This window comes from Trichechus manatus, unplaced genomic scaffold (genome assembly GCF_000243295.1).
Source record: "Trichechus manatus latirostris isolate Lorelei unplaced genomic scaffold, TriManLat1.0 scaffold00030, whole genome shotgun sequence".
NCBI lineage: Eukaryota > Metazoa > Chordata > Mammalia > Sirenia > Trichechidae > Trichechus > Trichechus manatus.
The window spans coordinates 20,000,524-20,019,804 of record NW_004443966.1 but is presented as its reverse complement, the minus strand read 5'-3'; the positions used below and the strand labels follow the sequence as shown (position 1 = coordinate 20,019,804).

Here is a 19,281-nt window from a genome sequence, read left to right as displayed (position 1 = left end):
GGTGAGTCGGGGGCAGAGCCTGACCCAGAATGTTGATCTAGTTCTCAGGCCAGGCCCCTGTGGACACTCAAAAAATAAAATGCCGCTCTCACTCTTGAACCTCATGGCCCGCAGGGGACTCCCCATAGTGGCATGTTTTAAGTAGGGGAACCATGTCACTCTAAGAAGTGTCATTACTTTAGGCAGAGAATTGGGAAAGAGGCTCGGTGTGGGTTCCCATTCTTGAGTTATGGAACATACCTCTGTTGCAGGCAGTTCTTCCTCTGGTTTCCCAAAAGGCTTCATGCCCCAAATGCCCCAGGAGGCAAGTCTGATGATAATGACCCTTGAGTTTGGTCTGGTTTCTGCTATTTTCCAAATTGCCAACCTTGGTTAGCAGCCAATTTCCTAACCACTCTGCCACCTGGGCTCCGTTTAACTAACCTGTTAGGCTGGTCCAAGACTTACATACTTGTTGAGACACCGTGTTCTTATTATACTGTCCCATAGGCCTGTTAATTGCCAAGGAACCTTTTAAAAATGCCTGGAGAGAACGGTGATAGATTCTCTCCCTGTTGTGAAGGTTGGGCTGCATGGAGGACCCACTGCCATGAGATAATGGAGGGGCCAGAGAGGAGAGCAGGCTGGCTTGAGTAGAGTAGGCAAGCCTGGATAGAATGAGCAAGAATGCTCTCACCCGCTCACACGTCTTAGACCAGTCAGTAAGCAGCAGTCAGGTCCTATTGCTATGCTAGCTGGGCCCTGGGCAGGGCTTCCCTGTGCAGGCTGACTCAGCAGTGAGCTCAGCCTTCCAGAACTCATAATGCACCCGGGGAGTGAGTAGTATGTATGGAGGCTTGCCTGCAAGGCAGAGGAGGGGCAAAGGCCTGAGCAGCCCTGCATACCTCAGCGGGACAGCGCTTCAGCCTGGAAGCGCCACGAGGGCAGTGCATCATCAGGCTGACGGGCCCCTGGGCTCTAGCACCCAGCCCAGCCAGGCTTGAGTCCTGGCCCAGCGTGTAGAAAGCCAGCCTCTGGAGAGGCAGCAGGGTAGTGTCTAGAGAACAGGACACTCTTAGGGCCACCTGGGCTCTAGTCCCAGCCTGGGCTGCTCTCTGCATATAGGTATTTTCAGATGGCACTGTTTCCACCTGCAGATCTGCCCACCAGCCCTGTGGACCTGGTGATCAATTGCCTGGATTGCCCCGAGAATGCCTTCCTGCGGGACCAGCCCTGGTACAAGGCAGCTGTGGCCTGGGCCAATCAGAACCGGGCACCAGTACTCAGCATAGACCCGCCTGTGCACGAAGTTGAACAGGGCATCGATGCCAAATGGTCACTAGCGCTGGGCCTCCCTCTGCCGCTGGGGGAGCACGCAGGCCGCGTCTATCTATGTGACATCGGCATTCCCCAGCAGGTGTTCCAGGAGGTGGGCATCAACTACCACTCGCCCTTTGGCTGCAAATTTGTCATCCCACTGCACTCTGCCTAGAGGGGCTTGGGGCAGGCTGGACCTGGCAGTCCCCTGCTGCTTCTGACACTGAACTTGACAACGGACGCCTTAAGGTTGTGAAGCATCATGGACCGTGTTAAATTTTTTCTTTTGGGTATGTTTCTTCTGTGAGAGAACAGACATATTTAAAACTGACCTGTCACCTGCCCGTGGCATGGGAAAGCTTTCCCTCTGGGTGCGTAGGTGGGCGGCAAGCTGAGTGCACAGTGGCTGCGCGTCTGCCCTTAGCCGGCGTGGCAGGTCAGGCTTTGTTTACAGACACAGGCAGCTCTCAGACTGTGTTTCGGGTTTACAGCCACTGGGTCTGGGTGAGTGCCTCGGGGTGGGGCAGGGCTCCGGTGAGGGCCTGCACCTGCTCTGTTGTAGAGCTTATGGCTTTGTCTACTGGCTTCCCCTAGCCTGGACAGCCCTTCCTCTAATCATGTAGAACCAGCCATGCTGCAGCTGTCCACTAGAGGCAGACTTTCCGCCATTCATTCTGGGGGTGTGACTAGGCCTTCCCCAGCACCCCCACGGGTTCATTAGGCGTCTTTTGACTCTCCAGAGTTGATCCAAGTTCATGCTGGCATTTTTCCAAGGGCCCTTCCCCCCTTTCCCTTCCATCGTCTGAGAGGCAGGGAAGGGGGCGGTGTCAGGGTGGTGGTATACTGTGCTGGGATTTTATTGTTTTTCTGTTGTCTTCAGCACCGGTAGTGTAATTACTGTAGAACCACCGTGCCCATCCTGCCAGCAGGGCCCCCACCCCTACCCCACACCCTCTAGCTGGGGGCCAAGCCTTTGCCTAGTCTTGGGCCACAGGATGCAGCTTTAATGTTCAGTATTGGGGAGGCCCCTAGGGGAGCCTGGTGCTGAACCAGAAGAGGCTCCCTGGTGCTTCTGCCCTAGGCCACCCCCCACCCCCACATACCTGGCCCCACTCTGTTCAGCCCCCTCTGCCCTTCCCCTGAAATGGTCCTCTGCAGCTGTCATCCCTGCAGGGCACATATCCTTCCCCCGTCTGGGCTTTGAACCTTTGTCTGGTGTGCACTCTAGATGAGTGGGCCTGGGGCCAGTGCCCTATCTCAGATGCCAAAACGAGGCTAGTTTTGGATGAACTAGCTAGGAGGGCTCAGCCATAGGCACACACAACACACACCACTGCTCAGATCCTAAGGGACTGAGCCCCAGCACCATCATCACAGGCCTTGGCCCTGGAGGCTGGTGGGACAGGAGCCATGCCAAGAGCTGCCCTCCACACGGGCTTGTGATTTCCTTTCCAGGGCCTCAGACTTCCTTCTGCCCTGTGCCCACCCACTCTGGTTAAGTGGGGAGGGCTTACCAAGGATTGTGGACACAGGGGTAGGCCCTCTATCATGGGTTTCAGACTGTCTGATCACTTTTCTTGTAGGAGCATTAGCCAGCAGCAAATAAGGGCAGGGAGGGCTGGTCCCTCCTTTCCTCCCTTGAGCGTTCAGTTGTCTCCAGCAGTGGGAGGACAGGGGTTTTGGGCCTTGTGTGTAGGGGCAGGACCATAATCCAAGGAGCAGTGCTGGATAGCAGGCACTTTAGTAGGCAACCATTAAACAGGTTCTGGCTGCCCAACAGTTAGGCCCCCCGATTGGGTACAGTGGAAAATAAGCTGGAAGCACCCCTGCCCAGAAGACTCTGCTCACTCCAGAGTAAGCTGCAGTGGCCCTGGGGGTGATGGCCTTGTTGAAGGGCCACTGGGAGTTTGTGCCCAAGCCCGTTTCTCTTCTCTTCCCCCAGGAAGCACTGGGGCTTCCCCCTGCCCTCAGCCTGGGCCTTCTCCAGTGGTATTAAAGATAAGCACGACTCCTCTACTTTCACTCTTTTCAGAGGCATCCTGCCCACAGTGCCCAGTCCCCAAGGGACCCCAGTCAGGTGGTCAAGACTTATGCAGCTCTTGGGGAACCAGAAACCAGCACTAAAATAAAGCGGAATGACTGAGTCCTGTGACGTGTGCTGAATTGCTCTGTAGGCTGAGATGAGGCACTGCCTCCCCTAGCCAGCGACAGGGAGGACAGGTGAAGCCTAGCCCTAAATAGCCAGCCAAGGCAGGCTGTTTCCCTTAGAGTCTTTGGAGACAACGGGTGCGGATGCAGGTGCAGGACAGCACCCAGCAGGCCTGCCGCCTCAGCCCTACCTCAGGGCAGGAACTACTCCCCCTGAGCCCAGGAGGATGTCCCAGCTTCTGGTCTTTTCTCTGGCTAGCCCTTCTGTGCCTCGCCCAGTTCACACTTAGCTCTCCACAAGCTCAACTGCTAAGAAAAACTTTATTAATAAGGTCGGGGGAGGGGGAGGAGCGAAGGCAAGGAGCCTGGAGACGGACACACCGGTACCAGGGGTTACAAACAGTAAGAAACACTTTATTATAACTTTACAACATATAAATAGTTCAGGTCAAATCTGTGCTTTCTGGCAGCTGGGCACCAAGTCTCCTCCCCTGCAGGCTCCTGCCTTCCTTCACATTGCACTGTTCGTTGGGTGGCTCTGGCCCTGGGGCGCAGCGGTAGAGGGTGGAGAAGGGCCGGTGGCCCAGCCCTGACCTCCATCTCTGGGCAAGGGCCTGCGCCTGTCATCTGCTTGGGTTGCGGCTGTTGTGGAAGGACCGCTCCTCAGGGGTCAGGCCAGCAAAGAAGGGGTGCAGCAGGGCCTCCGCCAATGTGATGCGCTGGGCAGGGTCAAACTCTAACATCCTCCTCATCAGGTCAAACAGCTGCACATGCTCCAGGGAGTCTTGGAGCATGTAACTCTGCTCAGGGACACAAGGTGCCTCAGTGTGACAGCAGGGTCTTGGGAAGCCACAGCAGGTCCCCTTGCCTCTGGGAAGCCTTGCTGGACTTGCAGAGGGGGCAGTAATGCCTCCTGGGAGGACTCTACTTTTGCCCTCCTGGACAAAAAATGAGCTGCTCCTTTCCTTTCGTGCTGGTTTAGCACTCTGGTCTGAACTTGTCAGGCTACTGGGTGTCTTGCTGGGCTAGTGCCTCTGCCCCCCACAAGCAGAGTCCTGACAGGTGGTAGAAATCCCCTTTGTGAAATTCCCTTGTCCGAGCACCAATGCCGTCGACAGAGGCCTTCTGACCATGACTACTAGGTCTTCCCTCCCGCTCACCTCAGTCCTGCCTAGTTCTACCCAAAAGAGGGAGCAGGAAATAGCAGGGTCTCAGACATCTGGCTCTTCTGGTGTTCCCCAATTACATTCATGGCCACCCTGTAGGGAGGGCTGGTGCTAAGGGCCCTCCGGGGCAGTTTGCCAGAAGCGCCACTGCCAGCACACAGCAGTCTCAGGCGCAGCTTCCCACAGAACTGGAACGAGGAGGCAGCCTTTAACTGCCTGTCCTGTCTCTGCTGTATGTCTGCCCGGTGCCTGGGGTCTCTGGGGCATGAGTTCAGCTAGGGGAAGCCAGAAACTGACCTTCAGAGGTTTGCAGTTCTCCTTCACATACCGGCCGTCAGAGCTGTTCTCATCCCAAACCAGACCTCCTTTGTAGAAATATTTCTGCTTCCTGGAAATGAAGGGGAGGGGGCAGGAAGGCAGGAAGGTCAGGGCAACAGGTTTGCCAGGTCATACAGAGTGGGTACAGGGAGCCTGGAAGAGCCACAGATGTTCAGCAAAGCCCATCCAGTACCCTGCTGACCCAGCCAAGAAGGGAAAAGCCTGTAGGCCAGCCCTAAGGGGACTACTGGGCTCCTCACCTGGTGCGGTGGATCATGTGTGAAGGGATGGGACCAAGGATCTTCTCCATCATCACCAAGTGCTCTCGGTTTTCGTGGGTCTGTGGAAGTTCAAGGACACAGCAGGGGTCAGTACGAGCCTCAACCCCCTCAGAGAGAAAAAGGAACAAGAAAGATGGGCAAGTGCCCTCCCTGCCCCCACGAGATGCATATCCACCAAAGGAACATGCCCACTTCTTGCACCCCAATCCTCTATCCTTGATGGTCTATTTCACAACTCCTCCCCGAGTGCTCCAGCTCCCTGACCTCTTCCTTCCCCCGAGCATCTCCATCCTGAGTCTCACGACATGGATGACTGGTGGGAGGTGGCAGACACCTGTCTTCTAAGGCACATGGACTTCTCACCCAGTCCCCTGTGGCCTGTCAGGGGAGGGGTACTCAGGGGAGTGGAACGCATTGGGGTGGCCATACCTGGAAGAGAGTGAAGCCGCGGTAGTACTCGAAGAGAATGCAGCCGATGCTCCAGACGTCACAGGGCTGTGCCCAGCCCAGCTCTGAAAGCCAAGATGGAGACAGGCTATGAGGTCCTGCCCCCTGCTCCCAGCCTAGAGGTCACAGGGCAGCTGCCACACTGGCAGGCAGGACTCTTGCCCAAACCCCAGTAGAAGTGCCTCTCTCAGTGCCAAGTCAATAACCGCAGTGACTCATAACACTGCCCCCTGTGACCCTCAAACCTGATCAGCAAGGTCTAAGGGCTACATAGTCACTCACCAAGAATCACCTCAGGCGGGCGATAGTGACGGGTGGCCACAATGGTAGTGTGATGCTCATGGTCAAAGGTAGCACTGCCAAAATCAGCCACTCGGATGCTGGTGTTCTTCACCGACTTCTCCTCACAGCTCTGAAGGGCAAGGTGGGCCAGGTCAGGACTCGGCATCCAGTGGGGGCTCCCCCAACCGAGCAGGGCTTTGTCCTCTCCCCTCCCCAATACCTTGTGCTCATTGTAGAGGGTTTCAAACTCGGAGTTCACAAATAGGATGTTCTCTGGCTTCAAGTCTGTGTGGGTCAGTTGGTTCTCATGTAGGACTAGGAAGGGGGGGGAACAGGGGAAGCAGGCACTGAGAGACTGGACTTCGCTCTGGCTCTCCTCCAAAGCCAGCGGCTGCCAAAGCCCCTCACACCCCTACCCTCAGCAGGTGGCCGAGAGAACTGGACCTAATTCTGCCTCTCCACTGGCTTCCCTCTTAAGGCCTCTCCATGCTTGGGCCTTGGAGGTTTCTGAGACTTTAGAAATGGGGGCGGGGGAGGGCTTTTTCTGTTAAAAACTTCTTCCACCTCTCTGCAGGGGCTTGTCTCACACAAAAGCTGCACCAACACTCAGGGTGCGTTCCTCTTCCCAGCACTGGCTATGTAATTTGTGGGGCCCAGTGCAAAAAATGCAGGGCCCCTTGTTCATTAACAACGTCAAGATGGTGGCAGCAAAGCACAGGGCTGCGTGCGACTGCACAGGCCACACCCGTGAGGCGGACTCTGGGCAGGGAAGTCTGTCTGCCTTTCCCGCCAGCCCCTACCCCACCAACAGTGGCTCCTTGCTACTCATCACATTCAGGCTTAAGACTCCCATCTGGCACTGAAGCCCCACAAAAAGGTGTGTCTGCTGCTCCCCAACTGAGCCCCCGCTCCTAGTGTCTCCACACACGCCAGGCCCTTGACCTTCACATAGCTGTTAACCTGGTTGGCACTCTCTTCCCCACCCCCTCCATCTAGCAGAGCCTGCATATTTTAGCTGTAGGTCTATCTCCCTCCTCTCCGAAGAACCTTTCTGTACTGCTGCAACCATGGCAAATTCTACAGCACTGAGCACTGGCACCACCGAGCCCATTCTAAAGCTGCAGACGGATGAGAAGAGACTGTTAGAGGATCTCAGTGTGGGCAGTACCCGTGGTGGGATCTGCCAGGTCAGCCTTTTTACCCTATGCAGGAAGGTTGGTAGCTCGGCTAATGCTACCACAGCTCTTTTCTTTTTCTTCCTGAGTGCCTGGGGGCAGAGGCTGGCTCCGGAGGTAGGTCCCTGGAGGGGACTCCAGCCTTTCCATCCTCACACTGAGATTCCTACCTGAGATAGAAGGCCTTTAGCCAAAAGGGCCCTGGTGTCTCAGGCCCAGCAGAAAGGTCAGCAGTGTGCTAGAGGGAATGAGGGAGAACGAGACGACCAGGGAACTGCCGGAAGTGCGTGGCTGCCGCATGCTCCAGCTGAGGGTGGACACTTACATCTAAGGGCATGGCAGAGCTGGTAGGCCATATGCCGGACATGTGGCAGGGGGTAAGGCTGGAAGTTATTCTCCTTTAGGAACTCAAAGGTGTTCTTGCCCAGGAGCTCAAAGGCGATGCACATGTGACCGTGAAAGTTGAACCAGTCAGACATGAAGACGCACAGGCTGGGGAGAAGGATGGGTGGGGCTCAGGCTCTGTGCTGGGGGCTGCCCCGCCCCCATCTCAGCTGTAGCCAGTCCCCACTCCCTCCTAGGCCACTGCGTCACACGCCAGGATGGAGATACACAGGAAGAAAGAGAATCAGTTAACAGAGCTAAAGCACATCTCCCCACCAGCCACCACAGATCAGCTGAACAAGGACTGAACTTCCTGCTGGGATGGGGGAGTGCTGGCCCACAGGAAAGGCCGGGGTCTGGTCTGAGGTCTCCCTCTCACCTATGGGTGACATGGGGATAAGCCCTGCCTCAGAGCTGCTCTGAGGAATAGATGGAATGATGCCTCCCCACGCAGCAGAGCTTCCTGAGGGGGGCTGGATTCACTGTCTGCCCAGGGCTCAGCACAGGGCTTAGATGAGAGGAAGAGCTTAGCGTCTGTTTGCCAAAGACAGGCCTTCCTCTGGGTGCCTCCTAGTGCAGGAGAGCCCGCACAGCTTACTGCGTCCATCTTGACTTCTGCCCACCGCAACCCAGTGAGGTCCCAGTTCACAACTACCGGGAGGGGGGCCTGCCTTGGAACACCAAGCTGGGTGGGTGGAGTCTGGACCGAAGCCCAAAGGCTCCTTCCAGCAAGACTCCCTTGCCAAGCTCCCCGGTGCTGAGTGCCGGGAGACAGCACAGGCCAGACACTGGACGGCACGCTGTGCCAAGCCCTAGGGGTCCAGGCAGTGGGGGCTAGAGTGGACTCTGTCCCCACTGAAGGCTTCCCTCCCACTCCTTGCCAACACTCACAACTTGTTCTCTTTGTCCTTCTCCTTAATTTTTTTGAGAACGTTGATTTCTAGCCGGGCGGCCTCCCGGTACTTGCCCACATTGCGGATGATCTTCAGGGCAACCTGAGACTTCCCTCTGGGACCGGGAAGGAGACGGGGGTCCGTGTCAGCAGCTGTCCGCCCCTCCCCAACCCTCTGCCCCAACTCAGAACTCCCAGCAAACACCACTCACCAGGAACAGGCCTGCTCTGAAGAGAGCAGGTACTTGATGCCCAGCCTGCCCGTGCAACCCAGACCTCTGCCCTCCTAACAGCAAGCTCCCTTGGCATCTCTAGATGAATGCTCTTGGCATCCATGCCAGCCTTAGGCTTTTATGAAATCAGCCACTGCCAGCTCCCAGGGGAGAGTATGGGCAGAAGTAGAGGCCAATCCCACTAACCAGTGCCAGCCCAAGCTCATGCAATAACCCATCCTCTAGGCCAGTTAGCCCAGACCCTGGCCAGGCCGTCCCACTCAGAACCCTCTTGTGTAAACAGCTGCCCCCTGGGGTGGGGGGTTCCAGGATGGAGTGAAGATATGGCAAGAAGGTAAAAGGGGAGAAATGGGGTCCTCTCCCTGAGGCCCAAGGCCATTCCCTCCACCACACCCTAGTCCATGCCTACCCACCTGCCTGCCTCCCAGCCACAAGCATTTACCAGTTACCACTGGGTACCAGGCTAAGTATCTACTGAGGATCTTAATAATTCCTGCTCTACTTCCGGCCCCCAACCCAGCTACCAGAGACCATTCCCAAGGATATGAGCAGAGAAGGAATCCTGCTGAGGTTCAGCTGCCAGGCCCCATCAGGAAGGGATGGATGTGGTTTAAAAACTGGTGAGAGACAGTGCCAGCCCACAAGGGTGCATCTTCTGGGGCCTCAGGGAGGCTAGGCAGGCTGGGCCTTGGTGCCCAACGAAAGGCTCCCAAGCCCCAGGGCAGAGGCATCTTCTGGAGAATACCAGAAGAATACTCTTCTCTCCTTGCCTCATTTCCCCAGAATTATAGATTCTCAGGGCAGGGAAGGACCTCAGAGGAAAAGCCACCCACTCCAAGCTCTACCTTTGTGACATGCCAATCCTTAGGACAGGGAGCTGATCACTTCCAAAGGGAGCCCCTTGCAGGGCTGGGTGTCGGAGGATGAGGCCCCTGCTTTGGCTGAGTGGAACTCTGCTTCCTCACGATAATCCCCACTGCTCCTGACTCTCTTTTTGGGTTCCAGAGCTTCCCTGGTCCTGTGCTGCCCCTCGGTGGCTTCTGAGGCTCATTTTTCCCCTCCAGCTCTTCAGAGTGGCACAGCCTGGAGAGCTCAGCTGCCCTCACGAGTCACAGCTCTTGGAGCTGCCACATCTCTGTGTGGTCACATGCTCTGGACACGGTACAGTACCTACACTCACTGGTCCCAGCCCAGCCCACTGGGCCTGAGGGAGGTTTAAATGGGACTGGGAGCAAAGGGTGGCTTCCTCAGTCACTGTCACTACCTTATCCTGGGGCCACAGGGATGGCTGGACTCCTGGGTCTAACGGTCCTTTCTGAGCACCCTTATTGTGGGTACCCTGCAGAACAGTGATGCCCAGCTCCACCACCCATCAGCTGCGGGATAGGGAGCAAACCCTGAACATGTTCCTTCACCTCTGAAACAGCAGGCAGGTCACCCACAGACAGCGCATGGATCAATGAGACAGCAGAACATTAGCACTTGTAGCTGAAGTGCCAAAGCAATCAGAGGGCTGGTAAGGCACAGAGGCAATGCCCCCACTCTACACAGAGGGCTGCCCAGCCCAGAGCTGGGGACAGGAGGCTCTGGTCTTGAAGAATGGTTAAGAGTAAAAAACTGTTTCGCTGTTAAGCCTGGAAGGGAGAGAAGTACCCCCAGCGGCACCCCAACACACACAGGATAGCTCAGCTCTCCTTGAGCAGGCTTGATGGAGACCACACTCCACCCTCGCCACACTGCAGCAGGCAGCTGCCGGCTTGGGAGAACACTCTGGTCTTATTTCTCCCAACTGGGACCTGGCACAGCCTCTCAGGCAGATGCACAGGGTGGGGCAGGGGAGTAGCACTCCCAGCCCCCTGCCAGGCCAACACCCTGCAAGAGATCCCAGGGAGTGGGCACCAGGCCACATGGCTCTGCCTTGAGAGCCACCACCACAGCCCTGGGGAAGGGGAAATCGGGGCAGAACCAGTCACTGCCCAGCAATTCTTGGGCATGCCTGCAGAACCCCAAGAATTTCTGCCTTATCTCAGGGGGTCAGCAGAACACCAACATGTACAGGTCAGACCCTGCTTTGGTGCTACCCTTCAGAAAGAACAAAGTTAAGCTCTGATAACCACCACCTGCAAGACCCCCGGACAGCCTCTTCCCAGGCGGTCACCTCCAGAGCCAGCTGGGGCCGCCCCGGCGCCCTCACCTGGCATGGTCCAAGCACTCCACCACCTTGCCAAAGGTGCCTTCGCCCAGGTTCCCCACGATCTCATCTAGGAGAGAGAAGAAGCAGGGCGTGAGGGTCTGCAGGGCAGAGGGCTGGCAGCTCCTGTAAGTTCACAGCATTCAAATTCTCAAAAACAAAAAAGGCTTCTCTCACTGCCACACTCTTAAAAACAGAAGCTGCTAGTGTCTGTGTCATTCAGGCAATTACTGGTGGCCCCACTAAGGCGCCACGCGCACTAGAGGCCCCTCCAGGCAGGAGAGGTCTCGTCTAACAAGGGGGGTAGAAAGTAGAGAGGTAAAGTTTTACGAAAGGTGGCTGTACATCGCTCTTGGAGCCAATCGCCGATCCGGCACACCAGGTGGCCCTCCTTGTCATCTTCCACACTCCGGCTGCTGCGCTTACTGCTCTGTTGGCTTCTCTGCATGCACCGCCCCCCGAAACGCCATCCGACCAATCGCATGGTAGGCGGTTCCGATTGACAGATTGAGGTGTCAGTCAAAGGCAGAGGTGGAGACGGTGAGGAGCCGGTGGGTTGGTTGGTTGGATTTTCCAGATCCCAGCATTTCATAAGGCACACAGCATATATAACGATAGGGATATTGCAAGGGACACGTCAAGACACAAACTGACTTCAAAAACAGAAAAGTAAAAACAGCTACAGGTATGTAAAGAAAACTCGGACATTATCTATAAAGAAAGGCGCCGCAGATGCTCGGAAAGACGACCAGCCTCTGCTGCCGAGGGGCCAGGCCCTGAGGAAAGCCACATCCCTGATGCCCTCCTCCAGCGAGTCTCCCCCTCCCAGGCCCTCCCGTGGGGTCTTCGTGGTGGCTTCGGCCAGAGCTGAAGATGCAGAGAGAACGGCGCAAGAAGGCAGCCAGCCCAGCCTGGGTCTGACCGTCCGGACTGGTGAGAGGGCCATCCTGGCTTTCCTGCAGAATGCCCAGCCTGTCCTTGCCTGCCTCTGTCCTGCCCACACGGCCTTGCGCATGCCTGACAGCTGCCACTCAGAGCCAAGCTGCTACCTGTCCCCAGACGGCATCCTTGGCCAGACGTGAACACCACTACCAGAAACGGCCTGCCAGCAGCCCTCCTGCCACCAGCCTCAAGCAGGGAAGGGGCCGGTCCTCTGGGCCAGTCGGCCTGCAGGCCTCCTTCCACCACGGCCCATACAGGCCCCAAGCCAGCTCCTGCCCTGGCCTTGGCGCCTTGCCGCCCACAGACCAGGCCCATCCCGAGCCTCACGACGACAGAGGGCACCAAAAAGCGAAGCAGTGGAGCCACGGACCTGCACTGCCATCCTGTGGCAGTGCACCAAGAGGCCACCAGGCTGTGCTGGGCTCACCCACACAGTCTTCCCTCAACTTGCCATGGTCACTCAGAAGTCACAGGCAGAACTGGGCAGAGAAGAAGCTGGCCTCCTCCACTGACACTGACCCTGCCCCTACCCCTCAGGGGCCTCATGGCCGGCGGGGGTGAGGGGGAATAGGAAGAGAAGAGACGACAGCACGTAGCCTCAGAGATACAAAACTGGCTTTCCTTCCCTGGGGGCCTGGGTGCAGTGTGGGCTCTACACGATCCTCCATACCAGGAACACTGGCCAGGCCCTGCTGTTGGCATGTGACCTGCAACTGCACAGGCCTGGAGCTGCCTGGGGCTGCAGGCCTTTCTGCCATTCTTCACATGCCCCAGCACCCAGGCAGCTCCCACCCCTTGCCGGGACTGCCCCTCATGTGAAGAGGCGAGGCTGCAGAGGGCCTGGCTGGAGGTGAGCAGGAAAGCTCCCAATCTGCGCTGACTGACGGGCAAATCCTCTCCAGCCTTGGGGGAGGGTGTGTGGAGATGGGACTGGAAGGTGGGTGCGGACCACACCAGTCAGACCACTCAGCTACTGGGGCAACCTCTGGGAGGGAAGGACCAGACCATATAGACCACATAGCAGCCACCCTACCGGATTCCCAAGAAGGCTCCCTGGCCACCTGCGCCATGTGGCCAGTGTCTGGAGCAGCCTGAAGACATAGACAGGATGGGGGCCAGCCAGCGCCGGAACCAAGGCCCCTACACCGCCATTGCCAAGGGGCCAAAAGACAGAGGGGCCGGGCCACCCAGCTCAGCTCTGACCTAGACCAGACGACACATACACACACACATGCACGCACACCAGCGCGTGTGCCCAGGGCTGGCAGTACTCACCATGACCAACCAGCCTGAGAGAAGGCTAGAAAGAGACGTGGACTGGAAGGCCCAGCCAGCACACTCTGGCCACCACTCACCGAGGAGGCGCTGCTACAAGACCTGGTGCGGCGTTTGTGGCAGTGGTGGGCATGCTTGCGGGTTCGATATGGCTCCCTCTCCCGTGACCGCCGACGATGGTGTGAACGCGACGATCCATAGCAGTCCTCTCCAAAGGATGGGCTCCGCTCTTCACACCGGTACGTGTCGCTGTCTCGGCGCTCCCGGTATCTCCTCTGGTAGGGCAGGCGGTCATGGCTGCCAAGAAGGGCAGGGGAGACTGGTCAGCAGGGTCCTTCCTCCCGCCAGCCAGGTCCCTGCTACCAGGCAAGAAGCCTGTGTGGCCCTGCAAAGAGCCCAGAGACAGCCTGTTGGAGTAGAGGCACCCAGACTGGCGGGAAGAGGGCAGAAGAGGGAAGGTGCGAAGGTGCTAAGCCTGCTTGCCCTCCAGAACCTTGGCTAAGGACAGGCACCCCTCCAGTGCCCCAGGAGGCAGAGCAGGGGGGAAGGGGAGTATGGTGAACGGCCTCTGAGGGCCCAGACACTCGGGCTCCCTGTGGCCTTCTGGAGACCATAACTTTGGCATGGGGCTAAGACACGACCAGGGACCAACCACTAGAAAGGGCTGGGGTCTCCCTGATCCCCAACAAGGAAGGCTCAGGAGGTTAGTAGGGGAGGAGCCACAGACCTGCACTGCCATCCTGGCCTGGCAAATGGGGAATGTTCTGGGAGAAGGAAGAAGAGGAAGGGGCACTCAACAACAGACGATGAAGGAGAGGCAAGGCTAACAGCTAACACGGAAGCCAGGGACTGCAGGTGAGATTTGGGGAGGCACCCCAAGATGACATGGTGGGACCTAGGAGCAGCGGGCAGAGATAGCAGTCATTCTGAGGAGACGTGGGACTGCCCCAAGCCCCCAGACCATCTCACTAGCCCAGCCAAGGGCAGGAGTCCTTCCCTGCCTACCCAGTTCCCTCTCACCTCCTGGACCGAGACCTGCGAGGCGGAGGCTCCCTTCGGGACAGGTAGCGCAGTCTCCCTTCGTGCTCCCGACTGTAAGACCTCCTCCTCTTCCATCGGTAGCTCAGGTACGGGTCTGGCTCAGGGGAGCGGTATCGCTTACAGTGATGCATCTAGGCCACGAGAGAGAGTGCCCTGCTCAACATGCAGCCAGCCGCCCCCAGCCACCGGGCTGCCGGGCAGCCTAGACGTGCCTGAAGAAGAGGCCCATTGTTCTGTTCGGGGGCAGCCCCTCCCCAGGGTTTATGAAGTGAAAAAGAACTCTGAGGTCACACTGGCCGAACAACAGACAATGGGTAACACCCTCTCTGCCAGTGAACTACCAAACAGCTGCCTCCCCAACAGAGTATCACTGGCCTGGTGGCCTGAGCACTTGGGGAAACGGGTGAGCGAGGACCAGGTACTGAGGCAGGAAGGCAAGATGGAATGGTGAGCACAGTCACCAAGGTCAGGGAGAAAGGGGAGCCTTCTGGGCTCAGTTCCCTCCTTCCTAGGCAGTCCTAAGAAGTGACCATGCTGTAAAGCGAGAGGCCAGAGTCAAAGGGCTGTTGGCAAGAAGCCAACAACATGGCAGCAAGTGGGGAAAAACCTTCAGTTTGGAAGCCTAAAGTCTCCCGGCTAACTGGAACCCCCTCAAGAAAGTAAGGACCGCAAGTCAATGTGAGAAGCCACACATGAGAAGACCAACCCTTGGAGAAAGAGGCAAACAGGGTCTCACAAATATTCCCCAGCCCACTCCAGAGTCTGGCCAGCCCTTGCTGGTCAGCACCCGGTCTCAGCAGCTGTTGGGATACCAGGGTCATCTGAGCACCCAAGTTTCTTGCCAGAGGCCCACTTAGCGCCCTTCAGACCACCTGCAGTGCCATGCTGGGCAGTGCCTCACCTCTCTCCAACATTACCTTTGCTGTCCCCTCTTCTCTTTCCCCTGCTCCAGTACTGGCTCCTGTTCCCATTTCAGGAGCAGCAGAGGGGTTGGCTGTCTGCACAGGGAGGCAGGCCAAAGGGCCCCATCCCATTCTCCCTGTTAAGCAGAGACTTCTATCCGCCACAGGAAATCACCAGGCTGGACCAGCACCAACTGAGAAAGACGGCTCCGTGAGGCCAGCCCCCAGTTCCACGCCCATCCAAAACCCTGATGCTGCCTCCAGGGGAAGGCTAGGCCAACGCTTCACTTAGCCACAGCCAGCCTCCGGTCATGATCAGTCCTGGGCTCACCTGACCAAGGACACTTTGGACAAACCCACTAAGGCTGCACCATGAAGACAGAAAGGTCTGTCAGAAGGAGAGCAGCACGGAACGGCTCCCCCTGGGGTGAGCAGGGCAGCGAGGCCAATCTGACCAAACTCCTGGGAGCTCCTCGGTGATCCCGACAAAGTCACTGCCCTCCATTTCCCCAGTAGCAGATATCCCCTCTCTACCTGGGAAGTCCAGGAAGTGGTACTGGCCCAGACTTCTGCAATCCCTGGAATAAACACTATGTAAAATCACTGATCCCTAAGGCTTGGATTTCTGTTCTGTTTTGTTGATCAGCTGACTATGTTTCACTGTTTTCCTGCAATTACCCTGGGGAAGGTGCCCAAGCTGTGGAATGAAAGCACATCTCACATTTCAGAATTGACCAGGAAGACGCTCCAGTGGCTGGGCATGGGCCCTCCCACAAGGCCAGTGTGGCCCTGCCCTCCTGAGACCTGGAAGATACACATGTCCACACACTTCACGTTAGTGGAAAGAGCCCAGGCTTCAGAGTCAGACAGATGTCAATTTAAAACCTGGCACTGCCACTTCTAGCTGTGTGCTTTTGGGCAAGTTACTCAACTGCTCTACCCTTCAGCTTCCTCTTGCAACAAGGGGATAATAATCTCTTGCAAGGTGTTGTGAGGATTCAATGTGTCTCTCCTATAAACCAAGTGCCTAGCACAGGCCTGGGCCCACAAGAGGTACTGCAGAGCAGCTTTTCATTCACAAAATAAAAAAGGTTCCAGGTAACAACTCAGGTCTCTGTTAAATGCCTTAAGAGCACTAAGAACATATGTTAAGTCCCTTCCCAGGAACCTGGGGAAGACAGTTCTGGGCAGAAAACCCTGACCTAATCCTCAGTGCTGTCACTTACTGTCCTCATGAACTTATACAAGTCACTCTAGGCCTCTGCCACCTTACCCGGAAAGTAGAGATTAACACCACTTCCCAGCCAACTTGGCAAAAGAATGACAAGTACGAGAGCTATAAAGTACCACACACAAGGCAATAATAATAGGGGAAATCATCTCTCCTTTACCACATCTTAGGCAGCTGAGCTACTGGACATACCAGACCCCCTCCTCAGCCTCCCACCAAAGCACAAGTGCCCACTTCTCATCCATTGTCTCTGATTCTCTGAGACCCCAGCAAACAGGTTATCTAATGAAGCTAAAGCCACCATTATGCTTTAGGAGGCTCTGTTCTACACAATGAAGAAAAAAAAAACGTAATGTGAAGGAAACCAGGCCGAGGATGCCAGCTCTCCCCCTCAGAGCACAGGCCTAGTTGGCTTCTCACTTGCTGTTCCTGGCCACAGAACTGGGCTGACAAGAAGTGCAGCCAGCCAGGTCAGTGACTGCCCTCCCGGATCCCTGCCACCCCAGCGCCCCATGGTTATTTTTGGCTGGCGCTGCCCCTCCACTGCAACCTCAAGCTTGCCACCTCGCAAGCCGCCACAACCGGGTGAAACGCTCCTCCTTTTCAAGGGCACGGAGGAGGGAAGCTGGAAGGCCGCCAACTCCGCCTCCACCGGAGCCTGGCTCAGGCAATTCCCACCCCGGCTCCACACCAGGGCACTCACACCCGGAACTAAAGCACAGAGACCACCGGGCCGAGGAACAGCCCGGGCATTTGGACTGTCAGCTTGGCCTGGCCAATCCCCCAGGGCTGGAGCGACTCCATCATCACAACAAAACACGGACAGGCGCCTGCGGCCCTCGCTCGGGTCCCTTCTAGCGCCCCAGGTCCTGGGTATCTAGGAGCCCGGTACTCTCCAAACCACCGACATTTGCGGAGAAGGGACCCAGGAGGCGGGGGCAGGTCGGCCTGAGCCAGAATCAAACTCCAGGCCGCACGGGGAGGAGGGGTCTACGGACCAAGCCTCGAGCCAAAGAGTCTGAAGGACCCTCCAGGCTATCCCAGGTCGCACCCTGACCCCATTCCTCGGGCACGCGCAGGGCCGAAACTGGGTCCCTGAAGGGGCTAAGGGAGGGTGCCTCAGAGGCCGTTCTGGCTCCCACTCCGACACCACGGGATCGAGAGGTCGACATCCGCAGTGATCGCCCTCTGGGGGAGAAGCAGCGGGTCAGGGGTGAGAGGTCGGGGCCGTGGCCTGAGGTAGGCAAAGGAAGAGAAAGGGCGGGGGCGGAGACCGAACCGGGATACCCGAAACCCGCACCCGGCGTAGCCGCCCCGGCCGACTCACCTTCCACCGCCTTCGTCGCGGGCCGAGGCCCACACTCACCGTCTCCCAGGCTCCGGCTGCGGCTAGGCCCCACTCCCCGCTCCGAGCACCTCTTCCGCTTCCGGCTCCGACCTCCGCCCGTGGCGGCCCCGCCCCCCGGGTGACGCAGCCGTCGCCAGCCCCGGGTCAGCTCAGCTCGGTGACGTGGACACTCTAGCCCCTGACTCGAAGGCTCTGGGGGACTCGCCTTCCGCGCTCTGGTCGGTGGCGCAGAATAGTCGAGGCTAGTTCCGGGAGGGCCGAGGGGTGGCTCCCGCGGCGGCTCGCCCCGCCCCCCGCCGTGTAGCGACGCACGTAAACGCTCAAGACCTGACAGGTGCGCGGTCCCTGCCCGCCGGCTTCTTTGTACCTGGCGGGGGCGATCAGAGCCGAAAGGTGGAGCCCCGCCCGTGTCCGCCAACCACTTTTCTGTGCGCAGAGGGGACGGTCGTTGTTTCCCTGTTACAACAGTGAAAACAGGGATCACTGAGGTCCACCCGGACCCGGGGCCCAAGAGGGCGCTAAAGACGACGGAGATCTGGGCGCAGAGGCTCAGGAACGCGGTGGTGACTCTCAGTTGTGTGAAAAAAAGCAAATGAAATGTGTGTGTGTGTGTGTGTGTGTTTAAAACACTATATGCATGCAGAACAGTTTCTGGGAAGGTACCCGAGAGCCACGATGGTGGGGCATCTTGGAGGCGTCGGGGTCTGGGGTGGATGGGGGTCTTCTTTCCCTTGAGCACCTTTTGAGCGTCTTACTGCGGCCAGCATTGTTTCTCTGTTAGTAAGCCCCAGGCAAACAAAAGCCCCGCGCCGTGCCGCGGTCAGGTCCCGCTAGCCATTTCGCCTTAGAGTTTTTCAGGGCCTGCGAGCATGGGATCATCACAACCCCTCCCACCTATCTGTCCAGCGCGCGATTACGAAGCCCCATTTTCCAAAAGAGGAAACCGAGGTCAAGGGCCCTTTGGGAGATCTCACAGTTTGTGAGCGTGCACGCCCCGCCCGATCCGGGAGTGGTATCCCCGCCCCCGGGCTCTCCTTGGCGTCCCGCAGCTAAACGGGCGGGGGCGGCCCCTAATTGCCCCCACGCCATGCGAGCGCTGGAAACCCGCGGCCCCGCCTGGCCGGAGCGAGCCGGGCTGGGCATCTCCGCAGGCACCGCCCCCTCCTCGGGACAGCAACCCTTTACCATCCACCCTTGGGCAGCCTGGGTTTCTCTAACACCACAGCGGGGAAGGAGGAGGCTGGCGGCCCACCGACCCTTCTTCCCTGGCCCCGCCCAGTTCCCGCCCCCTCCCCAATGAGGACTGGCCACGCCCCTGACGTGACGGCGCGGTCTCTCGGCACCCAAGGTCTGGTCTGAGCCGACCACTCACCCGGAGCTGCGGAGGTGCGTCTAGTCTTTCGCTTCTAGTTTCCCCTTAAACGGGGGTCTAACGACGTGGTTTGAGAGGGTGATTAATACCCCACAAGTCTCCATTTTTTAAGTAAAAATTGAGTGCTTGCTACGCTAATGTACCCTCAAGGTCATCCCCTACTCCCCCTTCCAATCAAATGCTCTCCCAATATAGAAATTCAAGAGCCACTTCAAGTGTGCAGTGGGTGACCCAGAACCTGGCTGTGCCCTCCCTCAGATCTCGCCCCCTCAGGGGTCGGGGTTTAAAAAATGCCAGGCGTCCTGAGGTGCCTTTACTCCTCCCCACCGCTATCCCCAGTCTCCAAATGCTTCAATG

At 57.7% G+C, this 19,281-nt stretch overlaps 2 protein-coding genes across 3 annotated transcripts in view; one reads left to right on the top strand and one right to left on the bottom strand.

Moving 5' to 3' along the window:
- EDC3 (enhancer of mRNA decapping 3) overlaps positions 1-1,584 on the top strand; it is a 58,518-nt gene extending 56,934 nt beyond the window's left edge. The window contains exon 7 of the mRNA XM_004374749.3: positions 1,137-1,584. Within this exon, the coding sequence (XP_004374806.1) occupies positions 1,137-1,471 (335 nt within the window). The 3' untranslated portion in view covers positions 1,472-1,584. The remainder of the gene's footprint in view (positions 1-1,136) is intronic.
- A 2,164-nt stretch (positions 1,585-3,748) lies between these two features.
- Positions 3,749-17,636, bottom strand: CLK3 (CDC like kinase 3). Of its 2 annotated transcripts, XM_023729827.1 has the most exons (13): positions 17,532-17,636; positions 14,051-14,202; positions 13,111-13,327; positions 11,159-11,255; positions 10,817-10,883; positions 8,389-8,505; positions 7,439-7,605; positions 6,159-6,253; positions 5,939-6,068; positions 5,639-5,721; positions 5,189-5,268; positions 4,908-4,998; positions 3,749-4,244 (listed from the first exon to the last, which is right to left on the bottom strand). In XM_023729827.1, the coding sequence occupies exons 2-13, from the start codon at positions 14,200-14,202 to the stop codon at positions 4,068-4,070; spliced, it is 1,473 nt and encodes a 490-aa protein (XP_023585595.1). In that variant the 5' UTR covers positions 17,532-17,636; the 3' UTR covers positions 3,749-4,067. The 2 variants fall into 2 exon arrangements, with proteins under 2 accessions (XP_023585595.1, XP_023585594.1); XM_023729826.1 differs by lacking the exons at positions 3,749-4,244; positions 17,532-17,636 and having other exon boundaries at positions 4,253-4,998; positions 14,051-17,480.
- Between the last annotated feature and the right edge of the window lie 1,645 nt (positions 17,637-19,281).